The sequence below is a fragment of the Oncorhynchus mykiss genome, chromosome 17, assembly GCF_013265735.2.
Source record: "Oncorhynchus mykiss isolate Arlee chromosome 17, USDA_OmykA_1.1, whole genome shotgun sequence".
Lineage (NCBI taxonomy): Eukaryota > Metazoa > Chordata > Actinopteri > Salmoniformes > Salmonidae > Oncorhynchus > Oncorhynchus mykiss.
The window spans coordinates 61,713,181-61,735,552 of NC_048581.1; the positions used below are offsets into that span (position 1 = coordinate 61,713,181).

At 41.8% G+C, this 22,372-nt stretch overlaps 2 protein-coding genes across 3 annotated transcripts; both read left to right on the forward strand.

The window, feature by feature from the left end:
• The first annotated feature begins 10,621 nt into the window (after window positions 1–10,621).
• On the forward strand, window positions 10,622–14,737 carry LOC100135961 (Sec61 alpha form B). Its single transcript, NM_001124302.1, is given in 12 exon segments — window positions 10,622–10,646; window positions 11,511–11,578; window positions 11,698–11,763; window positions 11,871–11,949; window positions 12,209–12,340; window positions 12,461–12,570; window positions 12,811–12,964; window positions 13,160–13,320; window positions 13,517–13,714; window positions 13,876–14,067; window positions 14,260–14,336; window positions 14,473–14,737. Coding segments are annotated over 12 exon segments (1,431 nt in total). The 5' UTR covers window positions 10,622–10,639; the 3' UTR covers window positions 14,660–14,737.
• Window positions 14,738–16,956: 2,219 nt separating this feature from the next.
• Window positions 16,957–21,692, forward strand: LOC110494288 (mitochondrial intermembrane space import and assembly protein 40-A). 2 transcript variants are annotated; one of them, XM_021569234.2, is made up of 4 exons: window positions 16,957–17,617; window positions 20,402–20,500; window positions 20,730–21,133; window positions 21,512–21,692. In XM_021569234.2, the coding sequence occupies exons 1-3, from the start codon at window positions 17,596–17,598 to the stop codon at window positions 21,092–21,094; spliced, it is 486 nt and encodes a 161-aa protein (XP_021424909.1). In that variant the 5' UTR covers window positions 16,957–17,595; the 3' UTR covers window positions 21,095–21,133; window positions 21,512–21,692. The 2 variants fall into 2 exon arrangements, with proteins under 2 accessions (XP_021424909.1, XP_021424907.1); XM_021569232.2 differs by lacking the exon at window positions 21,512–21,692 and having other exon boundaries at window positions 20,730–21,451.
• The last annotated feature ends 680 nt before the right edge of the window (window positions 21,693–22,372 follow it).

Here is a 22,372-nt window from a genome sequence, read left to right on the forward strand (position 1 = left end):
TTTTATGTACCAAGGCCATTCCCTGGCTACCCACCCAAATCGCTCAGGCTAAACTGACTTTTGTTCTCCACAATGAATGTATGTAAAACTCAGGATGAGATATCAGGCAACCAAGGCCAAGGAATGGCGAAAGAGATGACCTGGAGGGAGTTCCAGACCTCAGCTTTTTATGAAGCAGAAAACCACAGATGGTTGGCTAACAACAAAAAATGACACACACACACGTAAACACATTGTAATTACTTGTTTATTTTATATGTATGCTCCATTTTATTTTAGGTTTGGAGATATTTAGGGCTACAGATTGTTATCCATTTCCCACAACAGACATATGCAGTTGTGCTTACTCAGTTGGTGGAGAGGTCATGGTTAGGAGAAATGGTGGCTGACAAGGAAAAATAATAGAGTGACCAATAGTTACTGTATTGTGATAGTTTAGTGTTTTAATTACTCAACAAGTAGCGCCCCAAGATGGGATCCAACTGTGTCTCAAAAGCAGTATAAAAGGTCAAATAAGGTCACCAGAATTTCTGTTACAAGTCTGGCTCCCACGAATCAGGTGCAGGTGCTTACGCCAATCCACCTTCCCTATCCACAATGCCCTAGCAAAACCAAAACATACTAGAATGTAACAGCTCTCTCTGTTGCCCCTAGTGGCCATTTTACACGTCATTTCCCGACATCCTCAAACATGGATGCACGTCTAACCTGGCTGATTATGTCACCACTCTGAACAAACAATGCTTTTTAAAAAAGTAGACAGTGCAGGTGTGCCATGTATTTGTGCATATTTTTGCATTTACGTTCAAATGTCTGCAGAAGTTAAAGTGTTGCCCCTTTCTTCTCTTGTGAGGCATGTCCCAACATATACATGGTAATACAACGGTCAACAAACATGCCTGTCAATACAATGTTCAGTTCAATTAGCTGTAGCATGATATCAATATATTGCACAATACTACATACTCACCCAGATACATCTTGATATTAGGAAACTACAAGCCGTTAAAACAAATGGGTCATTCTCTGACTAAAATATCCTGTCACATTTGAACATAACAAGTCATTCCAAGAAATCATCACACAACTGTTTGTGTTATTTGGTGTTTGTACCTACTCCACATTTCACAACTACATACGCATTTCCACATTTCACATATTCCTATTTCGCAACTGTTTGAGCCACAATATTACATTACAGACCCATTCTGCCTCCTGCTGGATATATTTAGTACTATTTGACAGCATGATCCCTTTGCATTGTAGAGTGATGGGGACACCTGCTGGTGGCAGAAAACATGTGGACTGCTGATGTCCTTGATTGATTTGATTCATATAAAGGCGTCCTTTTGCTTCCCATCTGAAAAAGTTATTGCATATACTATTTTCTACATTGCAGAATAATAGTGAAGACATCAAAACTATGAGATAACACATATGGAATCATGTAGTAACCAAAAAAGTGTTAAACAAATCAAAATATATTTGAGATTCTTTAAAGTAGCCACCCTTTGCGTTGATGACAGCTTTGCACACTCTTGGCATTCTCTCACCCAGCTTCATGAGGTAGTCACCTGGAATGCATTTCAATTAACAGGTGTGCCTTCTTAAAAGTTAATTTGTGGAATTTCATTCCTTTTAAATCAAATCAAATTTATATATATAAGAAAGAACAGCTCAAATAAGCAAAGAGAAACAACATTCCATCATTACTTTAAGACATGAAGGTCAGTCAATATGGAACATTTCAAGAACTTTGAAAGTTGCTTCAAGTGCAGTCACAAAAACCATCAAGCGCTACGATGAAACTGGCTCTCATGAGGACCGCCACAGGAAAGGAAGACCCAGAGTTACATCTGCTGCAGAGGATAAGTTCATTGGAGTTTCATCCAACCTTAGATTGCAGCCCAGATAAATGCTTCACAGAGTTCAAGTAACAGACACATCTCAACATCAACTGTTCAGAGGAGACTGTGTGAATCAGGCCTTCATGCTTGAATTGCTGCAAAGAAACCACTACTAAAGGACACCAATAACAAGAGACTTGCTTGGGCCAAGAAACACGGACAATGACCCAAAACAGCTCAAATAAGCAAAGAGAACCCCTTCAATGAGTAGGTGTTCTAAAACTTTTGACCGGTAGTGTATTATGACGACATTTTGTGACGTTGTTGCTCGTTTTGGTCTTCGGCAAAGGTTTCTTTGGATGTGCTCCCTCAGAACAACAGATCAATCAATACATGCTTTATTTCAAATGGGTATTGTGTCCATTCCTTATGTCACAGCTTACTGGAATACATTTGTCAATAATATCTGCTGGAAAAAAGTCTGGTTATTACAACACAAATACCTGCTCGTTAACAAGGTCAAAGATGTCTCTTTCAGAATGATCCAGAAGTATTACCCTGTGAATCAATACCTGAAGAAACTCAAAAAAGACATTAACATTAACTGTACTTTTTGGGTTGAGCATCCAGAAACAGTTTTGCATTTATTTTTGTCATTGTCTACATGTAAAGAAATGACGGAAAGATATTCATAGTTTTATAATTGCTAATATTCTTGATGACTTTTGTTTTTTATGGGAGAATGTGCTGCTCAGTTTCCTTAACTATAATAAGGATAAAGAAAAACAATTTTACCTCATCAATCTAATTGTGCTAATGGCAAAATGTAATATTCATAAATGTTAATTCACGAATGAACACTCTTCCGTGTTTTCTATAAGGAATTTGAACAGTACATTAAGACCATTCTACATTCTTCCATTAAGAAAGCTGTTAAAACAATCAATATGTGTGTATCTTTTAATGTCTTTGTATAATCTGTAGTTTGTTGTACTTCCTAGCATATGTTATCATTGTCTGTTTGCATACTTCTTGTATGTATACTGGTTTTTCTGTATATTTTATTTAAAAAATAATACGATTTATTCGGATGTTCCTGCACACATTTTTTCCTGAGGCAAGCCGAAGTTCGGTAGCTGAAGTCTACACCCCTTCGTTGGTGATTGGTCAACAGTTGGGATTCTTCGATTAAGTGTTTGTTGCACTGAGCTCACTAGCTTGTGGTCACAGATAGAACAAGAACATTGAGCTAACTAACAATGGATTAGTCATAGATAGAACAATGAGACAGATATTTCACCGGATGTATAAATGTGAAGCATCCTCTTAGCGTTTACACTCACTACCAAGTATGGTAGAGAGAGGAAGCCCACTGGCTTGCAGTGGGAGAAGATGGAACAAGGTGGATTTTGGCCGACATTCTGCACATTTTCTCAATAGTTTTTTGTTCCAAACAAGAATCTGTTATGAACAGAGTGGACTAAGTTTTGTAACATTACCCTTTGCAAAAATTCACATTGTTTAAAAGGAGTGTCAAGGCAAAATGAGTTACTGCACACATGCATTTTAAAGAGGAGGCGTTCTCTAACAGAAATATGCAGATGTATGCTAGAACGCGCCAGAGGGATCTCGCTAGCTCATGCTTGGCCCTGCCCACCTTCTTGCTGGTGCTGCCCACTATGACTCATTTGTTCCCATTGGTCTTGTTATTCTTTAAATTACGGATCGCAACCAACTGAAAAGTGCACACAGCGCCACCTACTGTACTGGAAAGTGAGGCTCGTTATTCATCTATAAATCTTATCTAGCCCTGTGTTCCACCAACTGTTCTGGAGTGTGAATTCATTACACTTTGAGACACAAAAAAGGGAGGGGAAAAGGGAAGAAAAATTGCCCTACCAACTAACCCTACACCCATTAAAACCTCACCAGTATTCCACTACATGGCCCTGATCTTACACCAGACCGGCAGCCTGGGAGGACGGGACTCTATCATTCAACACATCTTGTAACTCCTCTGCAGTAAAATCACACGTACACTAAAGTACCACTCTGCAGCTGCCACCACAACATCTATTTTCTGAGATGTATGTTTCATTTCTGCGTTACACTTAATAACCATGGAGATGAACACTAAGAAGCCAACCTTACCAAAGCACATGTTATTCCTACCACTCTATTGGCCTCGGTCTACTGACAAGTAACCTCTTAAGATCCCTTGCCCTGGACCCATCTTCCTCTACTACTCTCTTCACTGCCTCAGCATAAGACACCTCTGATCCTGGAAACCTCAACCTGTCTTTCTCTCAACGGACACTTCTGCTCTCCAACACCATAGTTCCCCCGTATAGTTAACAAACACAACCTTTCCCACAGATACTACACATTCCTTTTTGCTCATGCCCTCCTTCACACTTCTCACATCCAGGAACGTGCCCTCCTACACACTGCTGCAACATGACCATAAGCTTAGCACCTAAAACACCATAATGGGTTCTGGACAATAGCTCTCACGGGATAACTGACAGATCCTAACTTGACTTTGTTGGGTAAAGATTGCATCAAAACTCAGCAGGACAGACAGTGTCTTCTCCACCTAGTCTGCGTCGCACCAAATGGCAGGCATCACAGACATCGGGAAGTAATTAATCTTCCCTCTCGTCAACTTTGCATATTCAGCTAGCCATTGGCTCGACCAACTCCGCCCCCACCCCCCCCCCCCCCCCCCCCCCCTAGTTTTTCAAGTGAAGGTCTTTTAATGGAGCATGCGAGGCAAAGACATTTACTTCACCTAGCCGAGTTATGCTAGGAGGAAAACTGAACCTAGTATGCAGACGCCTTCAGGAAGAAAGTTGTATGGAAAAAAATGTCACTTTTGGAGTAACAACGACAATCTGCTTCTTTAAAGGGAAACTTCACCATTGTTCAACTTCATATTCATCATCTTCAACAACATTCCAACATTAACATATATGAATATGGTGGGTTTCTACCACAGGAGGTTGGTGGCACCTTAATTGGGGAGGATGGGCTCGTGGTAATGGCTGGAGAGGAATCAGTGGAATGGTATCAAATACATCAAACACATAATGTCCATGTGTTTGATGCCATTCCATTTGCTCCGTTCTGGCAATTATTGTGAGCCGTCCTCCCCTCAATAGCCTCCACTGGTTTCTGTGTTTTGTAGTAAAAACGGTAGAGGAAGATAAGTGTTTCCAATGACATCATCGGTGTGTATCGTGTGATCTTGACCAATTTACTAATTGGTTTATAATGTCATTGGAAACATTTATCTTGCTCTATATGTTTTACTACAAAACATAGAAACTGTACAATTGTCACAAATGTTGATGTTAAGGTGGTGCTGGAGAGGATGAATATAAAGTAAAAAATAATGTTACATTTCCCTTTAACTGCTAATGTCCCATTATTACATGATTGTTTGTAAGCATTATTGGGCTTATTTGTTCATGTTTAAACAACATCAGTATTGTATGTATAACCCATAATAATATACACATCAAGCATTTTAACAGTAGCTAGCGGTGTGTGGGTAAAATCACCGGGGAAGCCAATCCAGGGAAAAAAAAGCCATATTACAACCTATGTGTAACCTGTTAGTTCATATGCCTCGACACTGTGATATATACTGTAGGCCTCAGGCCAAGACAATAAGAAGACACAGTGGCAGAATAAATTCAACCAGACATTTGTTTCATTACAAAACCGGAGTTTTGACTATTGATTTAGAACCACACAGAGTTAAAGCAAGTCGCAAAGAAAACAGGAACTGCATCCACTATTCCAGCATCATTTCAACTTCAACATTTTATCATAATCTTATCACCTATGCTTAGTCTAATACATCCACAACTAAAAAATATAAAAAACGATTTAGTCCAATCAAAGTAAGCTAAATATGATGTGGCTGTTGATGGTACTGATTTCTGTGTGTGTGTGTGCACGGTGTGTGTGTGTGTGCGCGGTGTGTGTGTGTGTGTGTGCGTGGTGTGTGTGTGTGCGCGGTGTGTGTGTGTGTGTGTGTGCGTGTGTGTGTGTGTGTGTGCGCGGTGTGTGTGTGCGCGTGCGTGCAAGAAGAAAAAACATGTTGACTCACAATACTTGTAGAGAAATGCCAATGCCATCCTCCTCTTTCATGTTGCCTAAACGGTCTATGACTCTGTCATACAGTACATGCTTTTGGTTTTTATTTTCCTAGGCTACCTGGTTAAAAAACTTGCTTGCTAGCCTAACTTCCTTTCATGTGCATCGATGCGCCAGGCCGGCTAGTTAACATTCGCATACTACGTCTAGCTACATGTTGAACTTCAACCCTCTCAGTCCAGGGGTACGATATAATTTATTTATGGTTGGATCAGAATCCCTGTTATAATCATTGGACAGTATGGTGAATTAAGTAAAACCACAAGTCCAAATCCTTATAGCCATCCATGGTTAATTTAGGAGATGGACGATTTTAGCTCGCTAGCTAGCCACCGGAGGACAATAACATATAGAGATGAGATTTGTCCTGTCAATAATGATGTTTGGCTTGTGATGTGATTGGTCTGAAGCTAAATCCAAACTGGCTTCCCTTAAAACGTTTTTTTTTTGTGCACCAGGACCATTCACAGATGAGCTCACTCAGTGTAGCTCAATGCTGATTAGCTATGATTTTATTATTATTTATCAAGGGAAGCCAAATGCTTGTCGTCTTCCCTTGCATTCAATGCTATGGGCGGCAGCAATGTCATACTCTTCCTGACCAAACAGCATCAGATAATGTAGATATGCTACACATACTGAGACAGAGGGGCGGTGTTTCGTTCATTCGGATGCTTTCTCCGATGGAATACATTCAGCCTCTTGCGAATTGAAGAAAATGAAACACAGAGACTATAGAAAAATAATTTTGTATGTGTTTTCTTGGTAATTTTGGGGGGGAAGCAGGCCACTGTATTTACACACTGTCACTGACCCTGAATCTGCCAGGTCTATCCACTGAAAGATGGCTTGGTTAGAATCTGTTAGATTATTCTTTGGACACTGTGCTAACACTGTGCCAAACGAGCTTCAATGCCATACAACACTCCTTCCGAGGCCTCCAACTGCTTTTCAACCGATTGCTGCCCGCCCCCTCCCGCCCGACTAGCATCACTACTCTGAACGGTTCTGACTTAGAATATGTGGACAACTACAAATACCTAGGTGTCTGGCTAGACTGTAAACTCTCCTTCCAGACTCACATTAAGCATCTCCAATCTAAAATTAAATCTAGAATCTGATTCCTATTTCGCAACAAAGTCTCCTTCCTTCACAAACATACCCTCGTAGAACTGACTATCCTACCAATCCTTGACTTCGGCGATGTCATTTACAAAATAGCCTCTAACACTCTACTCAGCAAATTGGATGTAGTCTATCACAGTGCCATCCGTTTTGTCACCAATGCCCAAAATACTACCCACCACTGTGACTGTCGCCAAACCCACTGGCTCCAGGTCATCTATAAGTCTATGCTAGGTAAAGCTCCGCCTCATCTCAGCTCACTGGTCACCATAGCAACAGCCACCCGTAGCATGCGCTCCAGCAGGTATATTTCACTGATCACCCCCAAAGCCAACACTTCCTTTGGCCGCCTTTCATTCCAGTTCTCTGCTGCCAATGACTGGAACGAATTGCAAAAATCACTGAAGTTGAAGTCTTATGTCTCCCTCACTAACTTTAAGCATCAGCTGTCAGAGCAGCTTACCGATCACTGTACCTGTACAGAGTCTATCTGTAAATAGCACACCCAACTACCTCATCCCCATATTGTTACTTGCTCTTTTGTACTGCAGTATCTCTACTTGCACATCATCATCTGCACATCTATCACTCCAGTGTTAATGCTAAATTGTAATTATTTTGCCGCCATGGCCTATTTATTGCCTTACCTCCCTACTCTTCTACATTTTCACAGATTTCATATCGTGTTATTGACTGTAAGTTTGTTTATCCCATGTGTAACTCTGTGTTGTTGTTTTTGTAGCACTGCTTTGCTTTCTCTTGGCCAGGTCTCAGTTGTAAATGAGAACTTGTTCTCAACTGGCCTACCTGGTTAAATAAAGGTGAAAAAAATACTTTAAAAAAAAGATGTACTGCTGTAATAATGAGGATGGAAGTGTGGTGCTGTTGCCTGTTGGTGACTTTGATGACTACTCTGAGGCTCTCAGAAAAGCAACCCCCCAGCTGATTGTTGCCAGACAAACCAAATTTGCTGAAGTACACTAGAATGAACAGAACCATTGAATTCCCCATAACTGAGTGCTTCATTGAAATACAGTGGGCTTGTTCGGCATTGTAGCCGATAGTGCAGGCAACTGCCGACTGACTGATCTTGCAGCATAAATAACTATTCCTTATTATTTGTAGATCAGTCAGTCAGTCACAATTTACCCATGATACATTATGTTTTTGATCCTCTCGAACATGGCTAGTGATTGGGCTTCTTCAACGTTGCAGAGGACAGTGCAGGAGACTGCCGATTGACTGACTGATCTACAAAGAACTTTGCATCATAAATAACTACTCATTATGATTTGTAGATCAGTCAGTCAGTCAGTCACAATTTACCCATGATACATTAAGGTTTTGATACTCTTGCACACAGGCCATTGGGCTCGTTTGACTGGTAAGGCGAAAGCAACTGACTGTAGATGAAAGTTGAGGAGTGAAGCCGGGGGAGATGCAGCTGCGACAGCCAAAAGTCAGACACTGATGTGGTTTTCCAACAGTCGATGCAACATCAAATCAACTTTGACTTGTCACATACGCTGAATACAACAGGTGTAGACCTTACTGTGAAATACTTACCTACAAGCCCTTAACCAACATTGCAGTTTCAAGAAAAATAAGAGTTAAGAAAATATTTACGCAATAAACTAAAGTAAAAAAATGAACACAATAAAATAACAATAACGAGGCTATATGCAGGGTCAATGTACATGACAGCAGTGGTAATTGAGGTTATAGGTACATGTGGGTACGGGTAAAGTGACTATGAATAGATAATAAACAGCGAGTAGTCTGGGTAGCCATTTGATGAACTGTTCAGCAGTCTTATGGCTTGGGATTAAAAGCTGTTAAGGGAGCCTTATGGATCTAGACTTGGCGCTCCGGTACCACTTGCAATGCGGTATTGAAGAGAACAGTCTATGACTAGGGTGGCTGAAGTCTGACGATTTTTAGGGCCATCCTCTGACACTGCCTGGTATAGAGGTCCTGGATGGCAGGAAGCTTGGCCCCAGTGATGTACTGGGCTGTACGCACTACCCACTGTAGCGCCTTGAGGTCGGTTGTCGAGCAGTTGCCATACCAGCCGGTGATGCAACCAGTCAGGATGCTGTCGATGGTGCAGCTGTATAACTTTTTGGGGATCTGAGGCATTGTTCCCATTGTTTATAAAAGTTTTTCTTTATTATGTCAAAATAAAACATGTCGCCAACACCCATATCACACAATCATAAACTGAAAATATACATGTGTACATTGTACAATCAATTGGTGGGAAAGACTGTATATGTAACAGATGTGAAACGGCTAGCTTAGTTAGCGTGGGCGCTAAATAGCGTTTCAATCAGTGACGTCACTTGCTCTGAGACCTTGAAGTAGTAGTTCCCCTTGCTCTGCAAGGGCCGCGGCTTTTGTGGCGCGATGGGTAACGATGCTTCGAGGGTGACTGTTGATGTGTGCAGAAGGTCCCTAGTTCGCGCCCGGGTATGGGCGAGGGGACGGTCTAAATTTGTACTGTTACATTGATGCTGTTGACCCGGATTACTGGTTGCTGCGGAAAAAGGAGGAAGGTCAAAAGGGGGGTGAGTGTAACAGATGTGAAACGGCTAGCTTAGTTAGCGTGGGCGCTAAATAGCGTTTCAATCAGTGACGTCACTTGCTCTGAGACCTTGAAGTAGTAGTTCCCCTTGCTCTGCAAGGGCCGCGGCTTTTGTGGAGCGATGGGTAACGATGCTTCGAGGGTGACTGTTGATGTGTGCAGAAGGTCCCTAGTTCGCGCCCGGGTATGGGCGAGGGGACGGTTTAAATTTGTACTGTTACATATACATACATGAAAAGCAAAGTTGGTACCATGGTTCACACTCTAATGATCGGTTGACAATAGAACCTCCCACAATGCAGGTAGTGGCTGCAGGATGAAGTTGGTGAAGAGCAACTGCAGAAACTGGCAGTCAAAACTTGATGACCTTTGATCACATTATTTTTGTAAAGTTCCTGCAGTGGACATGCAAGTCGAAAAAAAATGTATCCCCATAATGCAGCACGGTTTGAATGGGTTATGTGCCCATTCGCTTACATTTGTTTGCAGGAAGTAATATCTTTATTGTTTCATGCCAACGGCGTGTCAATGTTTGTATTCTATGTATCTTCGTCATAATAAGAATCTATCAAAGTCATCACATTTCTCATGGAGACAGTGGGGTTATGAAAAAGCTGGCCGACACACATCTAGCCATATGCGTTGAGGGCCAGTACTGTGCTACAACGACCTGGGCAGACAGAAGGAAAATATTGACCCTACCGCATAGTTTTCAGTTTACTTTTAACTCTAGAAACTAAAGAAACACCCACTTTCTGTTGAACTGACGTGTTGAAGCGCCTGTGTAGTGGTGACGTGTCTCTAAAGTGCTTTCTTTCCAAGCGCAGAGCTTTTTGCCCGTAGTCAGAACGAAAACTGGAGAGACCCACTGTCTGACACAGGGACCATACACTAAGAACGTAACGCTTGGGACATCATCATGGGCAGTGAGTATCCCCTAGAATGAAGTAGCTAGCTAAAGGACGATTTCACATAAACAGGAAACATTTGAATCAGATGCAAGCAATGAGAATTTTCTATGGTTGGATCTATTTATGGAGGCCATTTTCATTGTAACGTTAGCTAGCTAGCAAGCATTTAGCTAGCTAACATTTAGTTTGACGACGAGTACTCCGTGTTTAAACATATTTTGAACTCCTGTCTTCAACAACAATGACTGCAATGAAATGGTTAACTTTGTTATTTGTGAAGAAACTAACGGTTAGACTAACGTTAGCTAGCTAATTAAGGTTAACTAATTTAGCTCGCTAACGTTAGCTGTCAGTGTCAGTTGATAGCTAGTTAACTAGCTACTTGCTAACATTACATTAGCTAGCTAGCTAACAGCTGTACATATTTGTTAGTTACTTCGTATTATTAAATGCCCAGTCAGCTACATTGATAACTTTTTAATATCTACCATTGTTACATGATCATTGATATCTCAGAGCTCGGTAACTTTGCAGGTTTATCTTGCAGGGGTTATGCTAACATAGCTAGCTAAACTTGAAGCAGACAACCAGACTAGTGATGACGACGCACAGCTAACAGTCAGTGTTTGCCCCATAAGTAGCTCCATGTCATAAGCAGCAAATTCTAACTGAAACCCTTTAGCTGGTATGCAAAATGTTTAATTTAACTATTTTGATAGTGCGATCTGTTTTCATAGTGAATTCGCTCATATCCAATGATGCAAACCTCCAGTTATGCATGTATCGCTATGCCACGTCCCCCTATAAATAGGTTCACTGCCCTTGATTGATGTTTATTATGGGGAACCAATAACATCCCTCCCTTTGTCTGTTTTTTAGTCAAATTCCTGGAGGTAATAAAGCCCTTCTGCGCTGTATTACCTGAAATCCAGAAACCCGAAAGAAAGGTACAGTATTTACTTCATGACAAGAATCGTTTTACTTTAAACTTTATTACCTCTGTATGTGTTATGTTGTTAATGATGTCATTTTGCTTCCATGTCTTGCTGTAATTGTTGTTCAACAGATCCAGTTCAGAGAGAAGGTACTATGGACAGCCATCACTCTCTTCATTTTCCTTGTGTGCTGCCAGGTAAACATCTGCCTTTTTGTTCACACAATATTTTCTAGCATGTTAAACGAGTAGAATTAAATAAATTAAAACCTCAAACCTGAATGTCTGTCACGTCTATCATCCAGATTCCCCTGTTTGGCATCATGTCATCAGACTCAGCAGATCCCTTCTACTGGATGAGAGTGATTCTGGCCTCCAACAGAGGTGGGTTGTCACTATTGCAGTGTAGAGACATCAAATTAGAGTAACAGGTGAATAAATGAATTGATAAGTCAATCAAGGGACATATCAACTAATTAGTAACTGAGTGTGGGAATTGATAGTGTTTAATGAATGTTGAGTTGATCAATTGGAGGGATTTATCTCCGCCTTGAATGGGTGAATGGTGTTATTTATGAATGAATGGCTGAACATCTCTATGGCTCTGCTCTCCTGTTAACGTCCCCTGGGTCTCTCCCTCAAGGTACCCTGATGGAGCTGGGTATCTCTCCGATCGTCACCTCAGGCCTCATCATGCAGCTCCTGGCTGGGGCTAAGATCATCGAGGTGGGAGACACACCCAAAGACAGGGCCCTCTTCAATGGAGCACAGAAATGTAAGATCACAAGCCCCACTTCCTGTTCCTAGTTTGAGTATCTTTGACTTGATTCTATCAAGCACAAGCATTACTGTGAATGAAGCCATAGATTCTTTAACCCCTTGCCATCTCCTACAGTGTTTGGTATGATCATCACCATTGGTCAGGCCATCGTGTATGTGATGACTGGCATGTATGGAGACCCCTCCGATATGGGCGCTGGGATCTGTCTTCTCATCATCATCCAGGTGGGCCCTCCTCCCCACCCCTCTGAGTCATATTCTTATCCCTACTCTTTATCTCCCCTATCAGATCCAGGCTTGGTCCTAATATAGAGCAAGGTTCACATCATATTCTTGAATCAATCCAACCCTCTCAGATTACTTCATGGAATGTAGGAAGAATAGGTATATTTAAAAGAAGTCAAATAGGGCTCCAGTACGAGTGGTTTGTCTCTGTCTTTCTAACCCATCTGTCTCCCCCTCTAGCTGTTTGTGGCCGGTCTGATCGTGCTGCTGCTGGATGAGCTGCTGCAGAAGGGTTATGGTCTGGGTTCTGGTATCTCTTTGTTCATCGCCACCAACATCTGTGAGACCATCGTCTGGAAGGCCTTTAGCCCCACCACTGTCAACACTGGCAGAGGTATGGGGCATTGAAACTGATGTGCCATGTCTGGGTGTACATTTAGGACAGACTTACTAATTTCCAAGTAGTAATTTCATATAAGACCAACTAGGGCTCCTATAGATCCAGACTTGGCCTTGAAACGCCCCAGGAGTATGGCCAGGTGGTCTCTAGATGTGAGGCTGATGTTTGAGTATCTTGTCTTGTGTTCAGGCACAGAGTTTGAGGGGGCTATCATTGCTCTCTTCCACCTGCTGGCCACACGGACAGACAAGGTGCGTGCCCTGAGAGAGGCCTTCTACCGCCAGAACCTGCCCAACCTCATGAACCTCCTCGCCACTGTCTTCGTCTTTGGTGTAGTCATATACTTCCAGGTCAGTAACGCAGTTCATTGTCTGTCCTAAAAACCAGTTAAAGGAGTTGAACACATTTGTTGTCAGATAATTAGTTACTCAAAAAACAACACAATGTGGTAGTTTTTTTCTTCACCTTTTTAGTAATGTCCATTTAGACTTAATAAATGTATACTGTATCTCACCATGTCCGTCTCTTCCTCCCATCTCTCCACAGGGCTTCAGAGTGGATCTGCCCATCAAGTCTGCCCGTTACCGTGGCCAGTACAACACTTATCCCATTAAGCTCTTCTACACCTCCAACATTCCCATCATCCTCCAGTCTGCCCTCGTGTCCAACCTGTACGTGATCTCTCAGATGCTCTCCACACGATTCAGTGGTAACTTCCTGGTTAACCTGCTGGGCACCTGGTCAGTAAGTACACACCCTTTAAAAAAAAAAAAACTTTTTATCCCTGCTCTACCATATCTGAACTACCATGTCTAAACTAAATTTAACTACATTTGACATGTTTGTCACATGAACATTTCCAGCGGCACAGACTGTATGAGATGACCAAACGTGTGTGTTTGTAGGATACGTCGTCTGGTGGTCCAGCCCGTGCCTACCCAGTGGGTGGGCTCTGTTACTACTTCTCTCCCCCGGAGTCATTTGGCTCGGTCCTAGATGACCCCATCCATGCTGCCATCTACATCTGCTTCATGCTGGGCTCCTGTGCCTTCTTCTCCAAGACCTGGATCGAGGTGTCCGGCTCATCTGCCAAAGATGTAAGTCCTGCTACCACATGTGCTGTACATTTGTTAGACTATGTATTCATCAACTAATTATATTTAATTCAAATTACTCAAGCTGTTTTGATGTAGAAATCTTTTTAACTAAACATTTCCAGGGCTTTTGTGGGCAGCGTGTGTCAGTGGACCTGTAGAGATTATGTAAACATAGTGTGTTTTGTCTCCCAGGTGGCTAAGCAGCTAAAGGAGCAACAGATGGTTATGAGGGGACACAGAGAGACCTCCATGGTCCATGAACTCAACAGGTGAACAATCTCAGCCATCTCTCTAACCTTTAGCCATAACAATCCACATCATCATAGCTTTACCAGGGTTTAATATTACACTATTCCAAACTTTCTTCAGGTAATGATTGGTGCATTACTACTCTGTGTATTCAAGGTACATCCCCACAGCAGCTGCCTTTGGTGGTCTCTGTATCGGTGGCCTTTCTGTCATGGCAGACTTCCTGGGTGCTATTGGCTCGGGAACGGGTATCCTGCTGGCCGTCACCATCATCTACCAGTACTTTGAAATCTTTGTCAAGGAGCAGAGTGAAATGGGCAGCATGGGAGCCCTGCTCTTCTAGACAGACACCTGGCTGCCAACACCTGTGACGAAACAACCCTCTTAATGCACATGGACAGATCAGACCAAGTCCCACCAAATCTCCATCTATAATTATTATTCCCATAATTTATGTCCATTTAGATTTTTAAAATCTGCATAATTAATCTGTCTCATTTCCCGGGTGCTTTCTGGCATCCCCCCCTGACATGGCCTATAGAAGGTTCAGCTCGAACAGAATGGTTTGTGTAGCAAAGTGGTGGCACTGACTACATCCTGACATTCACAACCCTTGGCCTGCTCCCCCTTTGAGTCATAACACATAGATCAATCTCTCAACTCAGTTTGCTTGATGCCTGGGACTGGTTAGCCTTCTCAGAGTCATCTGGAGTGTTTCATATCTGTATAAAATGGTCTGATCCACAGGGGGGGAGTGTTCCTTTTCAGACTGAGAGAAGAGCTCTGTGGCTCATGTATGCAATCATGTGTGCTACACTGGGATGAGGGCAGTCCCTCTCTTACTGGACTTCTTTCATACAACCCAACACAGTATACAGTATACACAGTATATACATTAATTTCCATCATCTCTATTACCCGGAGGATATAGATGGGTACGAGTGTACAGTATACCTTCACAGCTGGGCTCTTTGGTACAATCTTTATCTGGGGTGTTGACCTGATGGCCACTCATTTCACTGAGTAGCAAAGGAAGTTTTGGACCAGGCTCAGAACTATTTAGAACATAACCATGTTTGTCTGCCAGACGTGACTGTTTTAAAGCGGTGATCCAATATAGGATCAGGTAGAGTGTAGGGCTCTGTGTGGTCCAGCTTTGTCAAAAAGTGTGCAGCAGTGGAAGAGTTTATCAAGTGAACCACTCAGCAGAAGGGCCTTAATGTTGAAACTGGACGTGCGTTTAGGGAGAGGTAATCGTATATATGCCACGTTCATACCTGTTGCCCACGTTGTTGGGTAAGATTGGGTGAGGAAAGATTTATTTTGTGTGTTTTTGTCTGCTTTGAGCATGACTGTATTAAAAACACTTTCACATGTTGTGGATTTTGGTTTTCTGTATATATGCCATGCATTGAATCCATCAACAGTGTAAAATACTTTTTTTTAATATGTAAAAAAAAAAAAAAAAATAGTATGCTGTTCCGAACAAATGTTTTCCAGGGGGAAAAAAAGATCTTTCTCAATAAAAACTCATTTTAGGGAAAAGTTGTTTTTTCTTTGTGAAGATTACACTAACAACTTGAATTATTGTCTGTATAAATCCATCACAACACACTTAGAGCGAAGTAGCTTTGTGTCACATGATGAAAATAACTTTCCAACATCTAGAAGTGTAAACTCATGGGCTATGGTGTAAACCAACGTTTTGTATCTAGCTACTTCAGTCAAGTTTATTGTCCCCCACGATGAAATCGGGGAGGGGACTGTGGATCTCTGCCCCTTAAAGCCGATTTATGCTTGGTGTTGAGGCTCCGAGGTGTAACCGATGTGAAATTGGCTAGCTTGTTAGCGGGGTGCGCGCTAATAGCGTTACAATCGGTCGACGTCACTCGCTCTGAGACCTTCCTTGCTCTGCAAGAGCCGCAGCTTTTGTGGACAGATGGGTAACGATGCTTCGAGGGTGGCTGTTGTCTGTGTGCAGAGGGTCCCTGTTTCGAGCCCAGGTAGGGGCGAGGAAAGGGATGGAAGCAAAACTGTTACAGAGGGTGTGACACAATTGCTGAGCTTGCGGAGGCCAAATCGAGCTCCGTACACCTCCCAAATATTTTATTAACGAGGGCTTTGAATAGCTCCGCATTGGCATGATTGGTTGACGTTAGGTGGGGGCGGAAGGTTCTGTATAAACACAAACCCACTTCCTTAACAGCTCTGCTCCACGAAACGCATTAAGTATGCCCTAACTTCTGCAGAGGCCGTATGACAGCATGCTAAGTCATACCTGTACATTAAAGCCGATCTATGCTTGATATGGCCATGTGGCCCGAAGATTCTGTATGGAGGGTTGTGACCGCATCGCCGTGCGTCTCCCAAATGTTTTAACAATGCGGAGGGCTCCATATAGCTCTGCATTGACATGATCGGTTGACAATTTATGGCCATTAAAAGCCAATGTATGGTAATTCAAGCATCGAATTTGCCATACAGTATTTACTGCAATGTGGCCTCTACATAAGGCAGGGCATTCATACTTCTTGCACTTCGAGAAGCAGAGCTGTTGCGAAGGACGTTTTCAAGGAAGTGTGTTTGTGTTTATACAGGACGCACTGCCCCCACCTACCGTCAACCAATCATGTCAGTGCGGAGCTATATGGAGCCCTACACATTGTTACAACATGTGTGAGGCGCACGGTGATGTGGTAGAGCTTGATTTGGCCTGTTAGCTGGACCATATTGCATCAAGCTTAAATCGGCCTTAGTTACACGCGTATGTTAACGCCGTATTAACGTTAGCGGACTTTTCTTAGCGGATTTACAATCATCGCGAATCGAATTAGGGGCGTTTCAGGCCCGACGTGAACATAATTGTACACTCGCAAACTCCATTAGAAACGAGGGCTAAGGGGCTTAAGTTGCAAACTTCCCTTGCTTGGCTAATCATTTGGACTGACGACAAATATGGCTGCGGCGATTCCCCCAAGGGCATATGACGAGGGTGTGTCTTTCAAGTGTTTGTACTGCAACCTATTCCCTAAGAATTTATGTCAGGAACTAAGAGGGGCAGCTAAAATGGGTCCTTCGTTCTTACGTCCTCAGATGCACTGACACAAAAAACGTGGGTTATGTGAACGATAAAGTAGTTGTGAAACAGCTAGCTAGCTATACAATACCAAATTATTCTCCTTTTGTAATTGATAAAGTAGTATAACATCAGTCGGGAAACTCGGCACCGCAGGGACACCTTGAAGGGCACAACACGTCAGTAGACACCACACCGAAGAAATGTCCTCAGTCAAGGAGGAAGGTAACGTTACGTGCTGTGTGAATGAATGACCGCTTCTCTTCAAACTGGTTAGATGCAGTAGTTAGCTAGCTTACGTTGCTCGATCATTGTATTTTATAATTATACTTAGAACGAGGCATTGTTTTCTCTCCAATGCTTGTAGAACCAGGTTCAGCCAGAGAGAGATTTTCTAAATTTATGTCGCTGATTTCAGACATGGTGTGTGTGTTTCAGTACAAGTAGACGGACTGCTCTCGGTGTGATAACTTATGAATGGGTGATTCTACAACTACGGGCACTTCTATGTCCTCGGGTCAATTTGGGGGATTTTATAAAAATAAAACAAATATTTGTATGTTAAGTTCACACTGTAATCACCGCATACTTTTTTAAACACCTCTCTATCAAGTATTTGAGCTACTTTTCAGATGCATTTTATACCTCAATTTGTCAGACCCTTGTCCCTGACCCAGACTTTTAAACTTCTACTATGTTTTTCTATGAGAACATTATTAATTACACATTTATATAATGTCATAGAGTCAATTAAATAAAATCTATATCAATATTTGTGAGAATGCCCTTTATATTGTTTTTTTTTTTTTTACACCTTTTGGAGTGGTGTCATTTCCACCACTAAGGACAAAATACCTAATTTAAAAAAGTTTTTTTCAATAGAATGTTACTTTGGTTACCAAGGAAACAGTGACACTGAAGCACATGGCTGCAGTGGACAGTTGTTCCATATGTGATGTCCAGAAGTTGAAGAAAAATCGAGAAAAATGTATATTTTATGTATTTAGTATAAACTATATGCTAGCTGTAATACTAACCAAAACATGCTAAGCAGTCTGTCAATTTTCTTCAGAAACTGTAGAAGTGTCATTTCCATCACAAACTTAAGTGTGGTGGCAATGACAGAGCATGGTAGAAATGACACATCCATTATCTTGTTTTTACTTGTTTTTTTTCTTTAGGCTTATTTAATAATGTTTTAAATTAATTTAATCTAGAAAATGCTCCAAGGTGTGCGAAAACGAAGTAGTGTTTGTCTTTATTCTTAGAAGATACCACATAAAACAGCACAGAGGTCACAGACCATATAGAAACAAAATAGAAAATGATTATATGAGATACCAGGAACATCTGCAAAAAGTCAGGGAGAGATACTGGAAGAAAAGGGAGAAGTGAAGTCTCACTGAGCTTACAAAGCAAGAACAAATAAACAAGAGAAGGCAATGAAAATGCAACCAACGGAATAGAAGACAGACTTTAAAGAGAACAGTTGCAATGGAGACCTACTTATCAGGCAACACACCTCAGTCACCAGATGACTTGCAGCCAGAACATGAGGCTAACATACCTGCCCCTAACTTGCCTGCCGCTGATGCAGACCCTGATACCCCTTCCTCATCGTCTGCAACAGGAATGAGAAGTCGATTACCTGCTGGAAGGAAAAAGGTTGGAAGAGGTCGCTCAAAAGCATACAGAGATCTTAGTATGACAAACGTCAAACTTGATAATGCTTTACGGAAAGCTGAGAAATACAAAAAAAAAGGCATGATCGACTGATGAACAAAATGGAGAGACAAGATTCCCCAAAGACAAAACAGCAAATGAAGGGACCTCCGAAGAACTTGAATTATTTAATTGTTTCAAAATGCCATCATTGCAGAGTTAAAACAAAAGTATAAAAGAAATGTCCAGTGCCAAGGACAAACAAGTTGCTTCAAAGTATGGCTTGGCCGAAGCCACAAACAGAGAATTTGGATTTTTAGCAAAAGCAATGAGGGCAATTTGAAAACAGGCCATCCAAGTCTTCAATACGCCAGGAAAAATCAGTGGAACAGAATTAGCACTGCCACAGAAGAGAAAATCACTAGATTCTATGAACGTGATGACAACAGCAGAGCAACAGGGAAAAGGACCCACTAACGAGGAACAAGAACAAAAAGCAGAAAGCGCTTCTTGAATGGCACAATTCAGAACCTTTATCAGAAGTTTAAGATAGAATATTCAGAAATTCAAATTTCCCACTGTGAATTCTGCGAAATATGTCCTTTTTGGGTTGTCAAGCCAGCAGTTCAAGATAGGGACACATGCCTCTGTAAAACCCATGCCAACCTCCAGTTCATGGCTGACAAACTACAGTATCACAAAGGGATCAGCTGCAGCAACATTGAGAAAGTTATTGAGTATTTGTGCTGAGAGAACCTGAAGAAAGAGTGCATGTATAGAGAGTGCTCCCGTTGTCAAGCAAAAGAGCTTGAAACATCTGACTTTGATGCTGGTGAGCAGACATGGTGGTTTGAGTGGGAACCAAGCTGAAGGGAAATACAGAGGGGCACATGGCGAAGGTCACGGTACATTTGACAGTAAAATAAAAGGTATGTGGCACACTCTAGATCCTATTGGAGGACTTCTTCAAAATGGATGTTTAATGACGTGATGGAAATTACATTTTGTCTGTGAGAAAATTACAAAAATATATACATTCCTGAATAGTATAATCACAACCATTATCAGATATAGTTTCTAGACGAATCAAAGACAAGTACAATACTGGTAAAATGGTGTTTGAATAAGTTTTAATTTCTGAAAGTTTACACAGCTAAAGTCCCCTAAATTGCAGAATCACCTGAAATATAAATTGGCTGGCCATTCATTTACATCACATTTGACTGTGTATAAGTGTATTTGATTGGACATATTAGGGTTGACTAACTCCAGTCCACAATCCACTTCATGCCACTTGAGTCAGCGGAGACTTTTCTCACTGATATCTGCCTGTCCTCTCCACACCAGGTAAGGACCGTGTCATCTTTGTGACTAAGGAGGAACATGAAGCACCGAGCAACGCTGAGCTGGTGGAGGAGGATCCTGATGACCCCTATGAAGAACGAGGTGAGTAGAGAGAAGTAGTGCTTCTCAATTAGATTACATTAGGCCCAGATTAGCTCAATTGCTAACTAGATTGACATGAGGACATGCCCCATGCCTTACATGTTTTCATGGGTTTGTTGTGACATTGGCCAGACTTGCTGCCCTCTGTGATAACCAGTAACCTAATAGAGTTGCACTCCTTTCTGGTATAATTAGTATCTGTTTCCCTTTTTCTCTGTCTCCTCCCAAGGTCTGATCCTGCCCAATGGGGAGATCAACTGGAACTGCCCCTGTCTGGGAGGGATGGCCAGCGGTCCCTGTGGAGCATCGTTTAAGGAGGCCTTCTCCTGTTTCCACTACAGCAAGGAGGAGGTGAAGGGCTCAGAGTGCCTGGAGCAATTCAGGGGCATGCAGGAGTGTATGCAGAGATACCCAGAACTCTACCCCCAGGAGGATGACAAGGAGACCCAGGGAGGGCCATCTGAAACGGATCCTTCCAAACAAGACTCTGCCCCTGAACCAACCCCTACACCTGCGGCCCCTGTCCAAGACTCTAGTCCTTCCACCGCCCCTGCTGACACCCCACCACCTTCAAACAGCTCAGCCTCAGGATAAGCATGATTCACGACAAGCCCTTTCTATGGATGTGTTAAGGTGATCCTTTTTGTATCAATTATTTAAACTGATAAATGAAAGTGTTGACTATTCCCCCCCACTCTAACCCAGATTGGGTTTTCCCTCATAGAATATAAGATACTTGTAGAGGGAGGAGGGTAAGGAAAAAGATGGGGTAACTTCACTCTAGGTGTGTGTATATTTCTTTCTTTGTGCTCCTTCAGGAAAAAAACAAGACCATGTGCTGTGCTATCCTTTGCCATTACTAGTGTTCTGTTTTTGTATTGATTGTTCTCTTTACTATAAAGTCCAATTAGTAATTGCTTTTTGTATTTTAAAAATGTAATTTCTACTTTATTTTTCCATTTGTCTTTTATTTAATTCACACCTGTTTTTTTTATTTTCTAATTTTCTCAGATTCTGTGGGTGCCTTGCAAAAGTATTCAGACCCCTTGGACTTCTTCACATTTTGTTGTGTTGCGAAGAGATTAAAATTGATTTAATTATTTTTTTGTCAACAAATCTACAAAAAAGACTTGAAAGTTGAATAGAAATTAAAAAAACAAAAATATAGTTGCTGCATAAGTATTCAGCTCCATGAGTCAATACATGTTAGAAACACCTTTAGCAGTGATACCAGCTGTGAGTCTTCTTGGGTAAGTCTATAAGAGCTTTACACACCTGGATTGTGCAATATTTGCCCAATTATTATTTTAAAAATTCTTCAAGCTCTGTCAAGATGTTGGGGACCATGGCTAGACTCTCAAGCAGAAAACAAAGTATTGCCATAGATTTTCAAGCCGATTTAAGCCAAAACTAACTTGGCCACTCAGGAACATTCACTGTCCTCTTGGTAGATTTGGCCTTGTGTTGTAGGTTATTTTCCGGCTGAAATGTGAAGTCCTCTGCTAGTCTCTGGTGTAAAGCAGACTGAAGCAGGTTTTCCTCTAGTTTGTTGCCTGTGCTTAGCTCCACCCCCTTCATTTTTATCCAGAAAAACTATATTTGCCGATGTCAAGCATACCCATTCCCATACCCAAATAAGGAGGCAGTTACTCATTATTGTGTTATGTTGGGGTCAAATCCAACACAAGGCTTTGCATTTTGGCCATAAAGTGTATTCCTTTGCTGTTTTTTTGTTTGTTGCAATATTAATTTTGTGCCTTGTTGCACACAGGATGCAAGTTTTGTATATTTGTATTCTTTTCACAGACGTTTAAGTCATTATTGTGGAGTGACTACAATGGTGATCCAACCTCAGTTTTCAACCATCAGACA

What these genes read in the sequence shown, in the direction of transcription:
- LOC110494288 (XM_021569234.2), top strand. Translation starts at nt 17,596, where the DNA reads ATGTCCTCAGTCAAGGAGGAAG. An exon ending in GTCCTCAGTCAAGGAGGAAG is followed by an intron (nt 17,618 to 20,401) that starts GTAACGTTACGT and finishes TCTCCACACCAG; the next exon opens with GTAAGGACCGTGTCATCTTT. An exon ending in TGACCCCTATGAAGAACGAG is followed by an intron (nt 20,501 to 20,729) that starts GTGAGTAGAGAG and finishes TCTCCTCCCAAG; the next exon opens with GTCTGATCCTGCCCAATGGG.